General features: G+C 35.2%; 1 protein-coding gene across 1 annotated transcript in view; it reads left to right on the top strand.

Moving 5' to 3' along the window:
• The window catches only part of RYR2 (ryanodine receptor 2), a 448,094-nt gene that overhangs the window by 125,789 nt on the left and 299,142 nt on the right, over positions 1 to 23,163 (top strand). Inside the window, exons 13-16 of the mRNA XM_063082911.1 lie at positions 7,811 to 7,975; positions 12,963 to 13,084; positions 17,187 to 17,370; positions 18,976 to 19,111. Of these exons, the coding sequence (XP_062938981.1) occupies positions 7,811 to 7,975; positions 12,963 to 13,084; positions 17,187 to 17,370; positions 18,976 to 19,111 (607 nt within the window). The remainder of the gene's footprint in view (positions 1 to 7,810; positions 7,976 to 12,962; positions 13,085 to 17,186; positions 17,371 to 18,975; positions 19,112 to 23,163) is intronic.

Raw genomic sequence — 23,163 nt, 5'->3', positions numbered from 1 at the left:
AAACTTTTGTGCCTTTTTGTACCTGGTGTCCCAAAGCAACGGCTTTAGATTTGATAGGAGAATCAACACTTGCAGACAACCCTATGTATTGAGAAGAAACTTTTACAGTTTAGTCTAGAATGCACTTCCGATTATTTAAGATATATATCTTACCTATTTATGTATCTGCTTTATATTCCTCAGATATATTTCAAGTGAGCTTCTAATCATAACCCATAAGGACACAGAATTAAGAGCAGTGATGTGTTCCACATCGTGGACTTGTGAGCAAGCAAAAGTTGTTCTGATATTGAGCATAAATATATCCCATTGAGAATGGAAAGAAAATCCTTCATTTTTGGGGATTGAGGTGTTGTGGCGAGACTTGATTCTCCTGATGCACTGTTCTCCTGCAACCACAGAGAGGAGCTGGGGATTTTCTGTGTTGGCTTCCAAACTCTTTGAAATTCTGCTTGTGTGATAACTTGGGCTCTCTCTCACCATGGTTAGCATCTTTCCAATCAGGCTTAGCTCTGGATATTATGACTTAAGTTTGTAAAATGACTTTTGCTCACAGCAATGCCTGGCTTCCAAGACTCCCATCTGGAGCTGGTGACTCCAGTTCCCACGTTGTTAGTGAAAAGTAGAATAGTGACTTTTTCTTGTTTTTGTTTTTTTTCTTTTCTTTTCTTTGCTACTGCTTCTAATCTTTACCAAAGCAGATTAATGCTTTTGGCCAACTTAGTCCCTTTAGGATGCACAGTACTCTCATTACTGTCTTTTTTTCCCTGCTATATGTTAAATGTTTAAGTTTTTTAGACCCTTGATTTTCAGAAGTTTGCAGATAACCAACAACTGTAAAGGAAGTAAAATTATAATTGAAATTAAAACTATTCTGCTAATTGAAATATTTAGGAGTGTATGTGTGTTTGTGTATAATATCTTAGAGGAGATTAAATCAGTGTGATCCTTTTGTAATATTTTAACTAATGTTGATTGGTAGAAAATATTTTTTTAAAATAGAAGATGTTTATGATATTGGAGAAGTAGTTAAAATCCAACTACAAGGTTGTGGGAAAAGTGCTGGAATTAACGTGTAATTCGATAGCTAGTTTTATTTAAAATAAGTTACAACATAGAAGTGAGTATTCCAGGAAAAAATAAATAGCACAGAAATAAACATCTACAAATACACGCACAATGTAAAGATACATACATATTGTGAAAAAGTAATTAATAGTGCTGATTATAATGTTTAAAATATAAGCTGGTTTTAATTGGAAGGAAGCTTACTGAAATTAAAATCCACTCATGCTGAAAAGTATTTTCTGCAATTATGTAATAAACCAGCGTTCAACTTAGAACCAACTGAAATAGCATAAAAGTAAAGACTTTGATCAGAGATGAAATTACATATTGTAAAATAAAATATTGTTTTCACGTCTGCATTTTAGAGAAAATGGTATAGCTTAAGAGTTTCACTCATCCCTCACATGTGGTTATGTCCTCTATGCTTTAAAATATATATTGCATTTACTTAAAAAGTGTATTTCATGCTTTTTTGCCCCACCTCAGCACCACTGATAGGTTGAAAGTGCTTACTGTATCTTTACATATTTCTGTTATAATATTTCTGGTGAAAAGCTTGAGTACTTAGATTCTGGAAGGCAAAGAGGTTTTTTTTAAATGTAACATATGTCTTAGACCCGAGGTACACTTTGAGTATGTAATTAATAAATGACTGTCAGTTGACACATTCCTGTGCTGCAAATAAGTTTTCATTATGGATGAAAAATTAAACCTTTCTAGGTCATTTGAAAATTCCAAACTGTATCTGAGTCTAGGGGTATGGTTTTTAAATTATGAAATGAAAATCAACCCACACGAATCCTAGAATTTACACTATCAGTCCCTTAGCTCTGTGTGAGACCTCTTTGAAAGTATAAATATATTCTTAAAATTTTATAAATCATTAAGATCATTCTTAAGATTTATAAGTGAGACTGGCTTTAAATAGCCATGCCACTGCTTGACATCAGGACATTTCCCTTGATTGTCATTGGAGTGTCTTTGACACTAACATGAACATTGAATAGCCAGTTTCAAAATCAGGATTTGACAGAAGAATCAACAATTGTTTGCACCCTTATATGTTCAAAAGAAACTGAACAAAGTAGAAAATAGTTTATAATATAACCTATGTTGGCCCTCTGTTAAGGAAAACATTTTATATCATGAAGAATGCAATTGGATAAATGTAGATTTTCTTGGATGTATTCTTCATGTCTTTGCTCCTAGAATTTTAAAAGTCACTTTCAAGTGTGTTGAAATGTCAATTTTAATCATAAGGTAGGTCTTGCCAATCATTTATACATATACACACCATATGTGTGTGTGTATGTGTGTGTGTATATGTATATGTATATATTATACTACCACTCCCCTAAGATGTAATTTTTTTTTCTTTTTGCTTAAAATGCCACTGAAATATTGCTCTGTGGGGGATTTCCTCCAGTCTTCCCTGCCTCATGCACCATGACTAGGAATCTTTTGCGATTGAAATGTTGGAATAACACCTTCAAATAAGACTGCCAGTGAGATTACAAAATTGTGGAACAAATGGCAAAAATAGAAAGAACAAAACATTTTGGGAACATAATTTTTAGTATATTATTTTTATTTGGGATTGCTATTCTTGGTTCAGAACATGTTTAAGATGTTTAAAACATATACTTTGGCACAATAAAAATAAGGATAATGGTTAACAATTTATTATGTGCCAAACATCTTGCATTTGTTTCATCCTAGTATGTCCCTATGAAGTTTAGATACTATTTTTAATCTTTATTATGCAGTTGAAGAAACTGAGGCTTAGATAAGTTATGTGGCAGATCCAGACTTTGAACCTAAGTAGTACAATTGAAGCCCTCTGTAATAAGAAAATTAAATGTTTAATAGTAATATTGATAGAAAAGATATTTTGCTCACCTGTCATTGTCTGACCATTATAGTTGTTCAGTGATTAAGTGATTAAACATTTAAAAAATAAAGAACTTGTAGTTTTTTTTAATCAAAGTAGTTATACAATAGTTTTAATCAAAATAATTACACAATAGTTATTCATCTCAGTGGAGATGGATTTTGAATTCAATCAGAATTTAATGCAAAATAGATTTTGCAGTATTTTTTTCTTGAGATGTTGATAACATAACAGAAAACAATGCCAATTGTGGTTTTACAGAAGATTTAGACATTCATTTATAGTTTTTTGCTGGTCTTTTTTAATGGCAGCAAGTATAAGAGTGAACTCACTGAAAACTTCTGTGGTTAATACTATTTGTGTCAGTCAGGGCTCAACCAGAGAAGCTGGGCCAGGAGAAGATATGTATATATTAAGGTGTTTATTATATGGATTTGCTTTATGAGATTGTGAGGACCATCTAAGTAAAGTTTTTAAATCCCTTTTCTCCACACACCCACCCACTGGAGTGTCTCCTCATGAGATTTCTGAACCCCAGCGATAAAGAGGGTTATATGTGTTTTTTGTATGTCTGCCTGGGATAGGCTAAGCCTGGCCTGGCTTGTCAGTCCTGGTAATTTCTCTGCCTTGTAACATTTCAGACTCATATTTCCTATTGACCAAGTATTTTATGCTGCAATGTGGCATCATAAAGGAGCAATTAAAAAATTTCTGTTGACCTTTTAATTTTTCCTAACTTTAACCACTATTTGTCTCAAGGAAACCTGCTTACTAAATAAAAAATAAACATACAAAAATTCCATCCCTTAAGGAAAAAGGTCTTTTTTATTCTTTCTTTCCAATGCTACAAAAATATCTCTGAATTGCCTGGTCCATATAATAAGAATATAATCCTACAGGACTAATTTTAGTTTCCTAGTAAGTCAAGTTTCATTTATGTAATACCTATATTTCACTTAATTAGGCCACGATCATTTAAAAAATAGTTTAGGCTTCATAATGAGTCAGTTCAATATGCCTGATGCCAAAATATCACTTCATATTTTTCATGCTACTCTTTTTTTTTTTCCACTTCTGGGACCATTTTGATAATTATTTGAAATTTAGATTTTTCAAGCATTCATGAATGGGATTATTTGAATGCTCATATTGGGAGTATTTTGTCAGGACAGTTTCTGTGGGAAATTTGAAGGGGACATGTGAGAGAAATTCATTCATTTATTCAGCAAATCCTCATTGAGAATCTGGCATTTGCAGGCACTATTCTGGTCCTGAGGATATGGGGGCTCAGGATGAAGGAATCAGACAAGATTCCTGCTCTCAAGAAGCTGATTGATAGTCAAGTGGTAAAGAGGGCAGTTGAGAAGCAATTTCAATAAAGTGCTAACATTGCCCGGGCAGAGGAGGCACAGCATGCTCTTAGAATACACAAATCAAGAGAGAAAATATTTACCCAACAGACCTCTTAGAGTGAAAACAGCAGCCTTTGCAATAATTCTAGACTGTGTTGAAAAGAGTTGTTTTATCTTTGAGCATTTTTATGATTCTCAAGATCTCAAGATTACTGTTACAGGATGGGCAATTAGACTATTAAATGAAAAATTTTGTAGGTGTAAATAAGTGCTGAGATAATAGTGAGAGTCTCAACATTTCCCTGATTAAATGCAGGAGGTATAGAAATTAAATTTTATATAGTCTTTTAAGGGAAGTTTCCATTTAATGGCAAAGTACTTATGTTAGAGTGTTTTTAACAGCAATCTGATCTTCAGATTGGAAATTTGCTATTGATCTACTTTCAACTTCATTGACTCTTCATCATATAATTCCAATTTAATGTTAAGCTGATCCATTTAATTTTGTATTTTAATCATTGCTTTCATTTTGCTGTTGCATTCATTTTTTATAATTTATATTTTTGAGCTCCCTCTATTTATTTATTCATTGTGCATATATTTTCCTTTATGTCCTTGAACATATTTTATATATATAATAGTTGCTTTAAAGTCCTTGTCTGGTAATTGTGAGGTCCAGGATATCTTTGCATGGATTCCTATTGCCTGTTTGTTTGTTTTTTTAGTATAGCTCACATTTTCCTGTTTCTTTACATCTACTTATTTTTGTCAGCATATTGGATGTTAGAGATGATATGTTGTAGAGACTGCATTTTGTTAACTTTTTTTCTGAAGATTGATTTTGATCTTGCTGGCAGTAAACCTCGATGGATTGAAACTCCAGTTTCTCTCTCTTTTACAGTGAGCAGTTCCTTATATTTCTGTTCAGTTCTTTCAGCTTCTATCTGCTGCCACTGTACTGAACCTCCCCCAATTGTGCACGGTTTGGTGATCAGCAAGAATTTGGATGAATTTTATAAGAAGATTTTGTGGATACCTCTTTAGTCCAGGATTTTCTGGCTGCTTGTGAGCCCTGAAGTGTATCCTCTGACCATTCAAGCCAGCAAGGCAGCAGCTTCCTTTTGCTTGAGTTGAAGGCAGATTGGGCAGGGTATATGCTCTGAAGCAAAGGGCTGCGATTTACCAATCATGCTAGGTGCTATCTGCCTTCCCAGAGAAATCGACTCTCCAATTTCTCTCTGCCTTTGGTCCATCTCAAATGCCTTCAAATAGACCCTTAAAAGTATTTCTTTCCCTACATTTTATAATAGTTATCTATGGGAGAATTAGTCCATCTAACTGCTCTGGTATAAGTTTCCAAAGCAAAACAACTAAAAAGAAAATTGAAACTTAAAAAAGGTGATGCCAAAACTAAAGGCCACTCATTTAGATATAGTGCAGCTATACAGAGTTTGGGTGAGATTATTACTTGCCTACTCTGGACAACTTGATTTCTAGTAACACAGGCTAATTTTCTGTTAGATGCTTTTCCCAGATGTCATGTTCTTGGCTCATGCTATGTTTATGGTCCTTCAAAGCATCTAGATTATTTTTCTCTAAATTTTTCCAAGTCTAGGCTACAGAAAATGACAGGAAATAAAAGAAGAAAAAAGCATGAAGGCCTGTTGGTCTTTCATTCAGCAGATGACCACACTTCTTTTTTCTAATGTCACTTCAGCAGTTCCTATCAGACGCAAGGGTGAGAGTAAAACACAGTCATCATGAAATTTCACAATTAAAACTTATTTTAAAGTTTTATAAATCTTTATAAATCTTTATAAAATCAGAATTTTATAAATCTTTAATCACCAGGGAGTGATGTGAATCACTTCAATACAAAACAAACAGAGCATGGTTTTATAATTAATGATTGTGATTGTGTGACTTCTCCAAACAGTCTGCAAGCCTATAAGTAGCTAGACTATAAACTAATTTCCTCAGATAAAAGAAAATACAAAAAAATGTTAGAGGCTCATTGTTTTATTCTGAAGAGATAATTCCATTGTTATATTTTTCCTTACAATTTAACTTTCCTGTGGACAGGCTTGGAGTAATCTACATTAGTAGTGCATCTTGTTTGATAGAATGAATTTGGAATGGTATATTATGTTTTTTTTCTGATTCTTAGAATGCTGTTTTGATTCATTTGCATATCGTTAAATCAAATATTTTTACACAACCTTGACCCTTTTGTATTGAGAATTTCAACTCATTTTAATTTTAATTTTTGATTGTTGACAGAGTGTTTATAGTCATTTTAAGGTCATTAATTATTACTACAGTATGCAAATGACATGAACAATCTGTCAAATTTTTGTTTATTTTAATTGTTTCTTTTTATATAACAGAAATAAATTTTACTACAACCTAGTCTTTAAAGACATGTGTGTAACTGTAACTAATTTCAAAGGACAGTCACACAACCAAAGATGCAGAAGAAACTTAAGGTATGTTTAATAAGGAAAGTTAAATCAAGGAAAAAAATAATAAGAAACCACAGAAAGCAGGTACATTAGCCTTTTTTGCTGTTGTTTTAAAGACTACGCAGAACTTCAAGACATAGTGAGTTACTAAAAGTCAGAACTAAACCTGAGAGGAAAACTGGAAAGGGAGCATGTTGGAAGATAAAACATTAAAATAAATAGGGACTTAAAGAAGCACTTGGTTGGTATCAGAGGATTGATTGTTTCTTCCTACCAGAGGGAACATGACAGAGCAGCCCTTCAGGAGTGACTACATCTGTAGTCCAAGTTGGAAATTGCAATAGTAGAACCTGAATTATAGCTTTGATGAATTCAAAAGAAATAATCATTACCATGAATAGCCTCGCTGAGGTCATTATCATCACCATTATCATGGTCAAAGTCATCAAAATGTATCAAAGTGTTTATTTTATCCCAGGCACTATGCTGAAAGCTTTACATGCATTATCTCAAAATTTTCTGATCCTATGGGGAGGTGTTTTTATTAGCTTTATTTATAGATGAGAAAACTGAGGCTTAAAAGATTTAATTCACTTGCTAAGGTGTCCGAGGTAGGAAGTGGCAGAGGTTGGGCTCATAACTGAGTCTTTCTATTCCCCCAAATAATTCTATGCTCTTAATCACCACTAATGAAAAAAAAAAAAAAAAAAAGGGAAGCATATTAAGCCTAAAGTACTAATTCTAGAATCTCTGGTTTGAGTTTGCCATTAAGCAATATAAAATTTTATGTTATAGCCGAAATAATTTTCTACCAATGTGAATAATTCAAGAATATTTTATTTATCTTTACAGTTTCCTACCTTGATTTTCTGTAGATCTTGAACTGTCAGAATAGAATATTTGACCATTATGACTTCAGGGGTCTTTGGAATACTGAATCTTTCAAAGAACTTATTTACAGCAAGGTTCTATTGGTATATATGCCTACTGGTATTTTTAAAACATTTGCTGGTCTTTTTCCCCCACTCTCTTCTTAGGAAAAATTAGATGTAGGGGTGAGAAAAGAAGTCGATGGCATGGGAACATCTGAAATAAAATATGGTGACTCGGTGTGCTACATACAACATGTAGACACAGGCCTGTGGCTTACTTACCAGTCCGTGGATGTGAAATCGGTGAGGATGGGATCTGTACAACGTAAGGTAAGATGATAGAAAAGCACAGTCATTTTTTTTTGATGTTTCATGTATTTATTCATTAGAAAATATAAATATTAAGTATCTTCTATGTACAATAAATTGTGCTAGGTACTACGACACAGCAAATATAAGTCAGATGGCATCAACCTTAAGAAGCTCACAGTTAAATGGTAAAGTTAATGAAGGTGTTAAGGATTTTACAGAATTCTTTGCACAAACATCAGAAAATTAATGTCACACACAAAACACCACATAAACATGGTATTCACAAGATTTGGCCTCCTCAGCATTCCTTTATGTTTAACGGTTAATTCTTTGCTCAGATACCTACGTGCAGTAGATGGTTACTTCTGAGTATTCACAGAATGTTGAGAGATTTTAGTAATATTTGGATCTTTGGTTTTTCGAAAGGATGTGCCTATAATGTGTGCATGTGGTTGTTTGTTTTTAATAAAGGGGCTGAGAAATTTGGATTATAGCTGGCAGGAAGCCTCTGGATGAGCACTATGCAAGCTGCCCAGAGCTTCAATCTGTTCAAGGTGCACACAGGCCATGAAGAATGTTTGATTTATGAGATCTCAGGGTAGCAAACTGTCCAAAGCCTCAAAATTTCCTTCTTTCTTTCTTTTTTTTTTAAAAATTTTATTTTGTCGATATACAATGTGGTTGATTATTGTGGCCCATCACCGAAACCTCCCTCCCTCCTCCCTCTGCTCCCTCCCCCCCAACAATGTCCTTTCTGTTTGCTTGTCGTATCAACTTCAAGGAATTGTGGTTGTTATATCTTCTTCCCCCCCCGGTTTTTTTTTTTTGTGTGTGTGTGTGTGTATGTGTGTGTGTGAATTTATATATTAATTTTTAGCTCCCACCAATAAGTGAGAACATGTGGTATTTCTCTTTCTGTGCCTGACTCGTTTCACTTAATATAATTCTCTCAAGGTCCATCCATGTTGTTGCAAATGGCAGTATTTCATTCGTTTTTATAGCTGAGTAGTATTCCATTGTGTAGATGTACCACAGTTTCTTTATCCACTTATCTGATGATGGACGTTTGGGCTGGTTCCAACTCTTGGCTATTGTAAAGAGCACAGCAGTCATTTTTTATGAAGAAAAAAGAAATGCAAGATACTGGGAGGTAGCTAACCCTTTCACCCACCTGCTGAAGTTCATTATTTAACGTGGTAGCAGTCAAATCCCACCATAATGGACCCTTGGGTTTTGTAAGATGAACACCACTGGACATTAACACCATTGATTTATAGGATTATGAAACTCACGTATGCAAATATTAAGTGAAGAAATAGTCTGTCTTCTGGATTCTTGCATAGTCTCCCCAGTTCACTTTGTATTCTGTGCTGGCATTAAGGTTTTCTCAGACATCGCCTTGTTTATAAGACAACGATCACCCTTTGCAGTAGTGATGAGATACCCTTCCCCACCTGCCCCATTCTCCTATTCTGCCAATTTTCAGGCATCAACTTCAATTTTTCCAGCATGTCACTTACAGCATAGCTCTTGAAATCCCTCAAAAAAAAAAAAAAATGGCTCTTATACATGTGCCTTTGCACAGACTGTTTCTTCTGTTTGGAATACTCTTGAAAACTTTTAGTTCCTCCCCACTGCTGTCTGTCCTCCAGGGGGTTAAGTTTAAGCACCATGTGAGAAAGTCTTCCTGACTGTCTCAGCTTATATGCTACTCTCTCCTTTGTGTTCTCATCATATGTGCATATAACATATTAACTGTCATATACACTCCCTGTGCTATTTTATTTATTAGCCTACACGTGTCTCTCTGTCTCCTAATTTGTGAGTTCCGTGAGAGAGTATGTGGTACTAGGTTGCTCATATTTTTACATGACATGCAGGACAGTGTGCAGAACCAAACAGCAAGACACATATTACTTCTAGAAATGTGAGACTTTGGAAAGGAAAGCTTTCGTGAGACAAATTTTTATTTTAAATAAAAGTATTGATCACTATCTACACACGCATTTCAGTATGGATTATTCATGGTTACTGTGATCTGTGTAGAGTGACCAGTGTTGATTTTAGTGGATTGGAAGCTGATGCTGCCTTGATGGGCTAGAGTGCATCCTGCAAAGCCTTCCTTAGAGCTTTGGACGGAGATCCTCAGCTAATTCTCCTGCAAGATCCCTGTCGTCTTTATCCTGAGATGATCCCTTGTTTGTGAGGTCTTTGATCTTGATTCATAGATTTACATATATTTGTACATATTCAGCATTTATGAAACATTCCTTATTTCCTGCAGATGAACCTGGTTGTTGTAAGCATTTTTACTACGGAAAAATTCAGGTGCATAAAAAATAACAACTAAGTAGTATAAGGAGCCCCTGTGTACCCACCATCACCTTTGACATTTTTGATGCTCTTCCACTCTTATTTCAATTACATTTCCATCTCTTGCCATGTCCTACTACATTATTATTGCTACTTTTCAATTCTTAGAGGTAAAATTTATATACTTTGAAATGCAGAAACCTAGCTGTAGGGTTTTGATCAATGAATCCATTGGTGTGACCCACACACTTAGCTGCATAGGGAACATTTCCATTTCCCCAGAAAGTTGCCCAACATTCCTTCCTCGCTGACCCCTGCCCCTCCTTTTATCCCCCAGGGGCAGCTGCTTTTGTGATTTTCTTCTACCATAGATTAGTTTTGCCCAATGTAGAACTTCATATAAATGAAATCATACAGCATGTACTCTTTTGTGGGTAGCTTCTTTTGCTCAGCAAAATGTCCATTGCATTTATCCATACTGTTCTGTGTTTGGGTCCCAATTGCTGAAGCTACTTTTTGAGGTTCTCAGAAGCCAAAGAGCTAGAGGTTAAACTAATTTCAGTTCATAGGAGGGACAGAAAGGAAATCATGACACAAAGGTGTATAAATTGTAACTCTTCTCCACGACTGCCCGACTCTGAGCCTGGAACCATGTCTTTTATGTCTGTATTATGCTCAGTATCTTGAACAGTGCTGGAACCGTAGGAGGTGCTCTGTAAATGTTCTGTGCATGAAAACATGTATTTCCAAGGGCGTGAAATTATAGTTGAGTTGGCGAGATCGCCCGTGCACCTGCCTCCTTGGTCTCTGACTGCATCAGCCTTGCAGACTGATGAGCCCTGGAGAGCTGTGTTAGCAGTTGCAAGGTCAATGGCAAATGTGGTCAAAATGGTGGGCAAAGAGGTGGATCCAGCTTCAAAGCAAATTTTTATTTTGATGATGATGGCGGTAGTTCTTCTACTGCATTGAGCAGATTTTCTGTCCATACGTGCACACACAAACACACACACGATACTGTTGCATACCATTATGATAATTCCATGACCTCATCCAATATCCTGTTTGTGTTCATATTTCTTCTGTTGACCCAATAGTGTCATTTATAGCTCATTTTAAATCCAGATGCAATCAAGGGTCACACATTTATTTATTTTTATGCCTTTTCAAGTCTCTTGTAATCTAGAACAGGTTCTCACCTTATCTTTGCCCTGTGCCATTGACTTTTTAAGACCCCAGGCCATATACAGAATGTCCCATGTCCTGGATGTGTCTGTTTTCCCCCATGGTCTTTGATCCTTGTAATTCTTATAAACTTGAAGTTAGGTCTAGGGCTGTGCTGTGCAAACCAGTAGCTACTAGCCACATGTGGCTGTTTGGAGCGTGAATGAGACTAGTACTAGAAGAGCCAAATTTATAGTTTTGTTTAATTTTAAATTACTTTATATGTTTAATCTTAATGTTTGGAAAACCTTTATGTATATTTGGAACAACTTGGGTATGTGAATCTACTTCTCTAATGACAAATGTCATGCATTCTAAAACAAATCAAGTCTTTTCATTAAAAATTCAGTGTCCAAATCTAGATATTCTGTAAGTATAAAATACACACAGGATTTTGAACACAGGATATGAAAAAAAATGTAGAGTGTACAATTAACAAGTGTTTATGTTGATTGCATGTTGAAATGATGTTTTCGATATATTGGTTTCAAAGAAATATATCATTAAAATTAATTTTAAAAACTTTCTAAAAAAATGTGGCTTCTAGAGAATTCAAAGCTACATATTTTTGAAACACCTTCCACCACCCCCTCCCTTCCAGTCACCACCAATCTCAAGGATAACACTGTCACTGCTTGTGACACTAGAGATGAGTTTTGTTGTTGGGCTTTAAATTTTTATTTTATCCATAGTGAATTTATCGGATTTGTCATACTGCGTTCTTTGTTGGTACACCTCCATATTTACCAGAAAGGTAAAAGTTCAAAATAGAGTTCACAAATCACAGAGAACAGAAAGAAAGAGTCAACAAAACAAAATCCTTCACTCAGATGTGACTTCCTAAGAGCTCTTGTCCAGCATCTCCTTTCTCTCATTGCTTTTATTAAAAGGTGAGGATGGTGAATGGTTATAGGAGGAATATTGGTAGAAATGGTAAAAATGTAGACACATATTTTTGTAAAGATAGAAATAAATTTCAATAAGAAAATTACCAGGAAGTCTTCAGGTGTTATTCCCTCATTCTACATACTTAAGTGGTAAAATTGAGGGGAAAAAAAAAAAAAAAAAAAAGCTTAGAACAATGGTCTTCAACCTTTTTTCCTCCTTATCTACCTCTTGAATAAATTTTTAAAACCACATATTGCATCACATACTTTTTCATGACAAGCTTAAATAGTTGGAAGTATATGAAAACATTCTCCTGTTTGTTTTGCTCAACTCAACAATCATTTATTCATTAAATGATTTATTGAATCATACTTTAAAACGATAACTGAATGAATATATTGAATAGCTAGTTTGCATAGGGACCTGTGCATGTTTTTCTACATGTACTCAACAGCTTTGCAATCCTCTCTACCTGTCTTTTGATTCTATATAATATTACAGCTTCCTTTTTTGCATGCACATTTTCTTAACTCCAGTTTGGAAAACAGATGTGGGCAGTAATGGCATTACTTCTTTCTTACAGGCTATTATGCACCACGAAGGCCACATGGATGATGGCATAAATTTATCTAGATCTCAGCACGAAGAATCACGCACAGCACGAGTCATCCGAAGCACAGTCTTCCTTTTTAATAGATTTATAAGGTACTTTTTTCTTTTGTTGTCATAGTTATTTCATATTTTATTTTTATTTTCTGATTGGATTTACAGTTGCAAAATATGCTATTGGTGATAAATCTCCTACAATTCGGTAGGTCAGCAGAACACATTTGGAAGTGCTAGTTAGTGATTTTTATGTCTTCCTTTTAAATGAATTGTTACAAAAAGGAATGTATTTTTAGAAATTGGATGTGTAATTTGTAATGGACAGATATAGGGGAATATTACCTTATAACTACTATTTCTTGTGGTGGACTTACTTAATTCTCTTTTACAATGAGTGCAACAAAGCCCTAGATACTTGGGAGTTTCAATGTGTACTTTTTAAAAAATGCAATTCTTGTAATAACTAAGTTTTTCCACCTAATAATGGAAACAAGTGCTTCTATACAAACTAAATCAAACTTATAGCCCAAATGTTTTCTGGTGAAATGATACGAGTATATGCTCTGACCTGTCATGGACACCATCTGTCTCTTTGAGGTTTGCTAATTTAATGAAGGGGCGGGAGGGGATTTTCGTTGACCATATTTCTTATTTTTTTCTCTTTTGATTTACCCTTTTATTTATTAATATTTTTATTGAGCTGTTATGAGCTTTTGTTATTTTAGAGATATTGATTTTCTGTCATCATATATAAATTGCAAATATTTTCCCCAGTTTTATCGGTTTGGAAAAGATTTTTAAAATATTTTTTGTAGTAGTTGAATCAGTAATTTTCTTTAGCCTTATAGCATAAAAAAGATCTTCCTACTCATTAACATAATTATTTTCTGTTTCTTTTGTAAATCATCCCACTGTGTGTGTGTGTGTGTGTGTGTGTGTGTGTGTGTTTGTAACCAAAGAATAGACAACACCATTTGACCTCACATCCTTACTAAATCAATCCTTAGTATTTACCCCATTTCTCTGCCTCTGATAAACCCTAAGATTCATCAGATGGAGTAAGGCTTAGAGACAGGGTAAGCATCAGATTGTTATACTGTATTTATTACCTGTATTACTTTTCAGTAACTTATTCTTGTATCATTTCATGTAGTATTTATTTCTCGTAATAAAATTTACTACATTTTAATGCAGTATAAAAGTAGTGGATGTATTAGTCCATTTCTGTTGCTTATAACAGAATACCTGAACCTGGGCGATTTACAAAGAAATGAAATTTATTTCTTGCAGTTTTGGAGACTGGGAAGTCCCAAAAGCCTTCTTCTGGTGAGAGCCTTCTTGGTGGGAAGCTTCCTCTTGGTGGGAAGCTGCCTTCGTGGTGGGAACTCTACAGAGTCCTGAGACCACCAGGGTGTCACATGGTGAGAACGGGCTGAGCAAGAGAGAGATAACCTTCTCACCCACTCTCCTTATAAAGTCACCAGAACCACACCCCATGACTCCATGAATGGATCAAACCATTCACAAGGGCACAGTCCTCACAATCTAATCACCTCTTGAAGATCCCACCTTACAATTACCATAATAGGATTTCCCACCCTCTTAACATTGTTACAATAGAGATCAAGTTTGCAATACATGGACTTTTGGGGGACACATTTAACCCATAGCAGTGGTATGAAGAAGTTATGCTTGTAACTTAGTTTTGAAACAATTAATCTCAGCTTTTTTTCGTTTTGTTCTTTCATCCAGTTAAGTTCTATGACCAAGACTGAGGAAAATACTTATAAACCTTTAAAATAGTCAATTTTCTATTTAATTTTATTGATCAGTACTGGCCTCTTTAAATACGAGGGACAGTTTTATATTCAGTGTGATGTCTGCAGTGTTTTCGGTGGCACTATGGAGATTCCATTTTGTAAGCAAGAGCTGATTGAATTCCAGAAGAAAAACTGATTATTTCTTTCTAAAAGTATTTTGTTCAGAAGATACTATATAACTGTTTAGTTTTTTTATTGAAACATAATTTATTATACATGGTTGTGAGGTACAGAGTTGAATATCAGTACCTGTATACAATATGTGATGATTAAACCAAGGTAATTAGTGTTTTCATCATTACAAAACCTAATCATTCTTTGTGTCCAAAGTGTTTAGATTTAGTGGGTGATGTCATACAACATGTTTCATTTTGCATGTTGGTTGAGGTACCAAACTTCATGTGGGATGTAATATGGTTTAGAACATTTGCAGTTTGCTAAAGATTAGACTCATGTTTTTTTTAAAGTAGTGTCTGTGATTTGGAAGATTAATTTGAAAATTTAACAATTATTTGTCTGATTAGATAGAGAACCAAACATGAGAAATTTAGATTCTATGGTAAAAATATTAAATTGTATACTTACTCCTTAATTAAATGTTGAAAATCAATTTTTGGCTTGGTTACTTGAATGAAATTTATTCATTATACCTAACATGATAAAACAGGATTGTTATAGTAACCCATATTTATGTATTAAAAATGTTAATGATTTCCACTCTGATCTTTTAAAATTTTTTTCTTCTTCTTGCCTTGGATTTAATTTGTTCTCTTTTTTCTTACCTTTGTAAGGTGAATGCTGACATCATTCATTTGAGACCTTTTTTCATATAGGCAGTGCTGTAAAGTCATGTTTTTAGTGGCACCTCACACTTTTTCCTATGCTGTCTTTCAATTTCCTTTTTGATGACTTCTTAGACCAATAGATTATTTAGTTTCTAAATGATTGCAGATTTTCCTGAGATTTTTCTGTTATTGGTGTCTAATTTAATGCCGTTATGGTCAGAGAATATACTTTGTGAGGTTGAGTGGTTTTTCATTTATTGAGACTTGTTTTATGCTCAGAATAAGTTCTATCTCGGTTTTCTGTGTGCTCCTGAAAAGAATGTGCATTCCACTCCTGAGTGGAGTGTTCAAAAATGTTAATTTGAATCTCATTGGTTGATAGTATTCTTTAAATCTTCAATTTCCTTATCACTTTTTAATCTATTCGTTCTGTTAATTTCTGAGAGAATGGTATTGAAATATCTGGCTATAATTATGGATTTTTCTGTTTCTCCTTGCAGTCTGTCTCTTTTTTATATGTATTTTGAAGCTGTGTTATTAGGCACATACATGTTTAAGATTGTGTCCTTTTGATAAATTGACCAGTTTAACATTATGAAATTACCTTCTTTATACCTGGTAATATTGTTTGGTGTGACACCTACTTTGTGTGATGTTAGTATAGCCATTGTAACTCTCTATTTTCTTTTGATATTAGCCCTGTATGTTCTTTAATCTATTTGTGTCTTTATATTAAAAGTGCATTTCTTTTAGCAGTGTGTAGTTGGGTCTTGCTTTTTATTCAATTTGATAAAGAGGTTTTTTCCCATTCTTTTATGGCATCTGTTTTATGTTTTTATGTATAATAAATATTTTGTTTTGGTATAATTTTGATTTACAAATATCATTTAAAAAGTGCTTTTCAGACACATTCAAAGCTAGAAGTTTTGAAACTGACAATCTCTGTAAGCCCAACAAATTAATGCATTTATATCCAAGTAATATGTTTTTCTTTAAAGGCTAGAAAATATATTATGAAGTTGCTTCTTCATGTAATTTTTAAATGCATTTCTTTCAGATAATAGAAAAGCATTTTAATGTATTATAAACCAATTAAGAAGCAAATTTTCTAAAATAAACTAATTAGAATGTATTTTTAACTGCAGGAATTAAACAGAATGGCAGGCTAGTGTCAATGATAGCAAAACTTAAGAATTTCTTTTTGAAAAGCAAATGAACAACAGGCAAATGTTAGGATTATGAATCAGAGAAGATACAGCCTTAAACCTTAAACTATGCTTTCCAATGAAAATCAACTGGCTTCTAAATATTTAGACTTGGTTTTGTAGACAATGGTCCTTTTGTCTATTAGGTTTTGCTCTAGATGAGTAGCTCTCGATGCTGGTTTTTATAATGTAACATTATATTTAGATGCATGATACACAATTTCTGATATGAACGTATTCATTATTGCTGCTTGAGGAAGAGGCTGATTATATGTTCCTTTCACAGTGGTATAAGGAGAGAGATGAACACTGTGAAGTCATCTATAAGTGAAATAAAATAATGAAATTGTGAATTCACTGCCACAGAGACTTGTTTGCTATTCTTTTTTAGGGGCCTTGATGCTCTCAGTAAGAAGGTGAAGTCTTCCCCGGTGGATTTGCCTATTGAGTCTGTAAGTCTAAGTCTGCAGGACCTGATTGGCTACTTCCACCCCCCAGATGAGCACTTGGAGCATGAGGATAAGCAGAACCGATTAAGAGCCCTGAAGAATCGGCAGAATCTCTTCCAGGAAGAGGTGTGTCTCTAGCCAAGCTCATTTCTTTCTGGTTCTCTTGGGAAAACAACTTGTTGGTGGGAAAAATTCTTTACGTATTTGACATCTTTGCATTTTGAGGTATAGAGGAGCAGGTGTATTACTGAACAGGAGAAACAGGCCTTGGAGGAATCTGGATCTTATTATTTCTCTATCAATGAATATTCATTTCAAAGATGAAATTTGTCACTGCATCACCTGGTTATTCGTAAGCACTAAGTTTGCTTCATGTTGGTTACATAAATACAGAAGACACATGAGAACCCGTGCTGCAAAAAACCACTGCAAGTGTGATGTGGGACATCTTTCTGCAGATGGATTCATGTGCAGTCCTTCAGAAAACTCACACCACGAGAGTAATTTTATAAAAGCTGAAAATATGATATTGCCTTAATAAGCACCTCATCCTTTAAGTGCACACATAAGGAGTGCATTTATAGTTTATTCACAAATAAATATTTAGGGGAAAAATAATTCTAACTATTCTTAGCATAGTGGATCTTTCTTTCATAGGGGAATAGTGAATCTTTCTGAGTGAAAGTGACTTTGGAAAAGTATCGAAGAAAAAGGGTTAGAGGGCATTGCTGAGTTCCCATAATCCCTAAATCTATGTCCTGATTTTAAAGCTGTTTTTCTAATATCCCAATACAAGCCTTTGAAACTGCCATTAATTTTTGAAGACCTTTCCACTTCTGTATACAAAACAAATGACCAAAGGAAACCTCGACATAAACCAATAGTAACAACATGGAATAGTTTGTTGGTGGTTTTTCTTTTCACATATGCCAGTTGCTGGACTGTTTCCTACACCACATTTATTTAATATCTGGATGATGTAAAAGTAAACATTGGGCTGGGACATTTTAAAATATTAATTTAGATTTTTTTTTTTTGGTTGGTTTTTCCAATTTCTCGTATAAGACAATCTGTATGGGGACCTGGAAGTGTTCTTAGGTCCATGGTGTCTCTTAAATTCTCTGTATGAAATAAGTTAATTTGATTAGTCCACTGTTTATAGCTGTTCTTTTCATGTGCTTTGCCTCATTCTGACAAGCTTGACCTAGCAATAATAATAAAAGCATATTTTCTAATTTAGGCTAGATCTTACAAAGTTCTCTAATGAATTTTTGATTTGCTTTAAAGATGTCTTTTCATGAGCTTTTCTTTACTTAATTTACTATATCTTTAATTTAGTAATAATAGAATTAGTGCCTATCTAAGGATAAGTACCTGCTCTTCTGCTTACTTAACCACAGAATGCCATTATGACCAATTCATTTAGTCTAGTATTAAACCTTGCAAATACGAGTATGAAGTATCGAATTTTATATTGTTCTCTGCTGCTGTTTGAGAATGGCCACTCAGGATTTAAAATCCACTTGAACTACTTGAAGAACATTTCGCTTCAGATGTAAATGTGTTTCTTCCTGTCCTTTGAATAAACCAGCACAATTCTCTTTATGATTAACAGACGTACTCTAAATCAGGCTTCTTTTTAAAATCAACTTAGCATTTTTGGTCTGTAAGTGGAATTACAGTTTCTGCTAGTGATTTTTTTTTTTTTTTTTTTTTTTTTTTACCTTCCAGGGAATGATCAACCTCGTGCTGGAGTGCATAGATCGACTGCATGTCTATAGCAGCGCGGCACACTTTGCTGATGTTGCTGGAAGGGAAGCTGGGGAATCGTGGAAATCCATTCTGAATTCTCTGTATGAATTGCTGGGTAAGGAGTATGACTGGATTCAAGGCAACGGAGTGATGTCTGCTTAAGATGATCACACAATAGTTCCAGCAATTTTAGAGCATGCTTCCTTACTGAGGCTTTTAATTTTTAATTTAGGTGGATGAAATCCAATGATATTTAGTGTTTCAATCCATCTCTGAGAAAGTTAGCAGAGCGGTCGATTTGCCTTTGGCTAGAGGAAGAGAATCATCTAGGGTGCAGATTTTGCAGATGAGGGGCCTCTGTATGAGTATGTATTAAATATTTCATTTTTGGTTCTGAACTTAGTTCTGCAAGAGTTCCTCTTACTCCCCGCACAGTCCCAACCTTCTCTCTGGTCTTTAGGGGATTTGTGTTTGGCAGCTTCTGAGTATGTCTGACATTCGTTAAGTGACGCTCGTGGTGGTTTATGTTGCATTCCTGTTTGCTCTCTGCAAACATAGGTCCTCATTATTTTTGATCTGAACTATTGCAGTGGCTTCTATTTATCTCTTGTCAAAAAATGTGAGAGGTCTGAAATTTTACCCTATTTGCAAGCTAGTAAGTTAGTCTGCAACTAGGGTAAAGAGGGACAGATGAGTCAATGCAATGCCTGTAGCTGAAGTATAAGCATTTTTTGTGCCAATTCTCTAAGCCCAGTTTTCATAGGATAATGGGAAGGGCACAGATGACAACTAAGGATTCCCAAGCATAGGGAGCCTGAGTCAGTTACAGTGGACAGTAAGTCTGCCTGCCCTTTGCTTTAGGTGTAGATGCCATCTCCTTCTTCCAAAGCCGCTTGCTTCAGACATCCTTGAAAAGAGATCCTGAAACAAAGGCTTTCGATGGCTCATTTGCAAGATATGCAAAGACACAAGTGACCAGTGGGGAATGGTGTCTTGCTCTACTGTAGCCCTCACCTCCAAAATCTCAGATTCATTCAGTGTGTCACAAATCCACCACCACTTCCCTGTTTAGAAATTTTTCATATTTCTCAATTATTCTAGAAGGTAGTTCAATGTGATTCACCTGATATATGGGGCCCTACCTAACTTTTCCAGTTTTGTATTTTCCCACTCCCTTTATCCTTTCCTTTTCCTTGAGCCTATCACAGTTTTCTGAATGTCCCATACACTTCACACCTCTGTGACATTTTGTTACTTGCACCTTTTCTGACGTTCCTATGTATCTTTCAAGACCCAGTTTACACGTCACTGTCTTTTGAAGTTACTCTTGACATTTCTCCTAACTCTTAAGCTTAATTAAACTCTTCTCTGTTTTCTTGGCACTTAGTATTTATCTGTATTATAGCACATATCACATTTCTTATTTAGTTACATGAGGGTATTTTGAAAAGTTTGTGAAAAGATTTATATTATCTTTCAATTCTACTTTACCATCAACTTTTTGAAGTACCCTCTCATATGACTGATTTCAAAGGCTAAGAAAAACATCTTTTTAGCTTTCTAGGTTTTACCTCCATCACTTAACTTAACATCTGGCTTGTAGTAGATAATAAATGTGTAGGTAATTAAATGACTGAGTCTACTAGAAAAGGACTATATACTTAAGTACAGAAAAGAGGTAATACATTTTTAATATAAAGAATGAAGGATGGTCAAAATATTTGAAATTTCCTTGTAATCTAATTCAACTTTATTAAAATTTATCGAGTCATAATACAATAAAGCAAATAAAATTCTTGTACCTATTTGAATTTTAATAGGCTTTCATTAGGTAGGCTATTAGATTTCCTGTTAAATTAAGCATGTGAAATTTGGTATTTTCAGACTATGAGGTAACATGTGACTAGCACTTCTATGAATGGGAACAGGGACACTGAGTCTTGATAGGGATCTTGATTCATTATTTTACCCATGACCATCTTCAGGATAAGGATTTTTTGATGACAAAATTCTAAAACTGCATTTCTTTGCAAATGTGGAAGTTAGGAATAGCACTGACTTTCTGGAAATAGTGGAGTCTGAAGTGTGGCAGTGTTTTTAATACCACAGTGTAACTTCTTCACTTTGTGTGGCACCAGATGAATTCCTCAAACAAATTAGATGCTTTAGGTGAAGAGTCACATTATCTATGTGTGTCTGAGGGTAGGGTTAGGGTTAGGGTTGGGATTATGCACAGAAAGAATGTTGTTGTAGGTAAATCTAGATCATATGCATCTTACTTACATTTTCATATCAACTCTGTCCATAGTTTCTGTGTTTGGTCCCTTTAACAGATCACATGCTCATGTGTCCATGAGTAATTAAAATGAGCAGAGAGAATTATAATGAATTTTTTTAAATAATCATAGAAAAAAGCTCATTTCCACAAAAATCACCTCTTCAGCTTTATCTTTCTGAGCTACGTATCCCTCAAGCCCACCCTCTCTTTAACTCCACAGAGCTATTTGGTTATTTTCGAACCTATGGAAGTAGCCTTAATGGACTCTACGAAATGCCAGGGACTTGGTGAGTGTGAGCACAGTTCCTCACCATAATTAGTTTTGTGGTTAGATTTTTACTGGAAGCTGGCTAGAGATGTGATTTGAAAGGGGGTTACTCATTCATATAGAAAGGGAAGGGGTCACTGTACGTGGAATGATGTGTCCACTGGGATGCATCCATTGGAAATAACAGAATACCCAAATTCAAACTGGCTTACACAGCAGAGGGGAGTCACTGGCTTGCACGACTGGTAGCTTCCAGTAGGTTTGACTCAATGGCTCCATCCTGTCTCCAGAACCAGTTTCTTCATGTCTTGGCTGTCCCTTCCATGGGGTCAGCGCCCTCCAATGCTGGACTCCCTTTATGGCCTTGGCTGGTTGCTAGTAGCTCCTAGTGCAGCCTGCTTCCTCTCTGTCATGGATGACATGAAAGAGGGCTTCTCCTGCAAGTCATGTCTTGAGAAAGAGCATGCTGTTTCCTAACCAACTACTCGCATCTCATTAGCTCAAACTGTGATGAGAGGTTTTGCAGGTGCATTATACTGTAATCTTATGAGACCACCGTGGTATATGTGGTCCATCATTGACCAAAACATCCTTATGCAGTGCATGGCTGTGTTCTAACATTCAGGCCATTCTCTGAACATAGTGCTGAACATTTGTGTGGTCAGCATCTGGCACACAGCTGAAGACTTGAGATCTCAATGGAATTGACAGAATGTAAGATTTCTGGTTCATCTCTTCACCTCTCCTTCTCTCCTCCAATCTTTCCTTCAGGCCCAAGGGAGCCCTCACCCATTTCTTCAGGAATTTTCATTGTTTTACACCTTCTCAGTCTAGTCTTCAGAACACTCCAGCCCGTGCCTGGACTGTCCCCTCCTTTGCACCTGTGACCTTGCTCACTCTGTCCCTAGCTGCCCTGTACTTCAGTGTATTAGTTTGTTTCTGCTGCTTATAACAAAATACCTTAAACTGGGTGATTTGTAAAGAAAACAAAATTTATTGCTTACAATTTCAGAGGCTGGAAGTCCAAAATCCAGGGAACATGTCTGATGAGAGCCTTGGTGGTGACAGTGACTCAAGGTATCACGTTGCGAAAATGGTGGAGCAGAGAGAATACACTAACCTCATTCACTCTCCTTTGAAAGCCCTCCAAACCATGCCCAGGACCACCATTTTTAATCCTTTCACCATGGCATAGTCCTACAATCTAATCACCTGTCGATGCCCCACCTTTCAATGACCATAATAGGATTTCCCACCCTCTTAATGCTGTCATGGGGGGATCAAGTTTTGGGGGGACACTCAGTCCAAGGCATGCAGTCTTCTGGTCATCTCCATCAATCCAGAGCTGTGCTTTCACAATGTCTAGAATAACTTTACATCAAAGAGATTTGAATATTACTTAAATAGGTATGTCTATTTCTTTAATTATTTACATCCCATTTCATTTAAAAAGGATTTGATGGAGGTATTACTTAATATTGTCATATTTAGAATCCCTTAAAACACGTTAAAGGAGGTTAACAGTATAATAATCATATATGTCATGAAGAACACACAATGATTTCAGGCACATGAATATTTTGTGACTTTTAAGCTAATTTTTTCATGCAATGAGAGACAT

This window comes from Cynocephalus volans, chromosome 18 (assembly GCF_027409185.1).
Source record: "Cynocephalus volans isolate mCynVol1 chromosome 18, mCynVol1.pri, whole genome shotgun sequence".
NCBI classification, from domain to species: Eukaryota; Metazoa; Chordata; class Mammalia; order Dermoptera; family Cynocephalidae; genus Cynocephalus; species Cynocephalus volans.
This window is presented reverse-complemented; position numbering and strand designations above follow the sequence as displayed.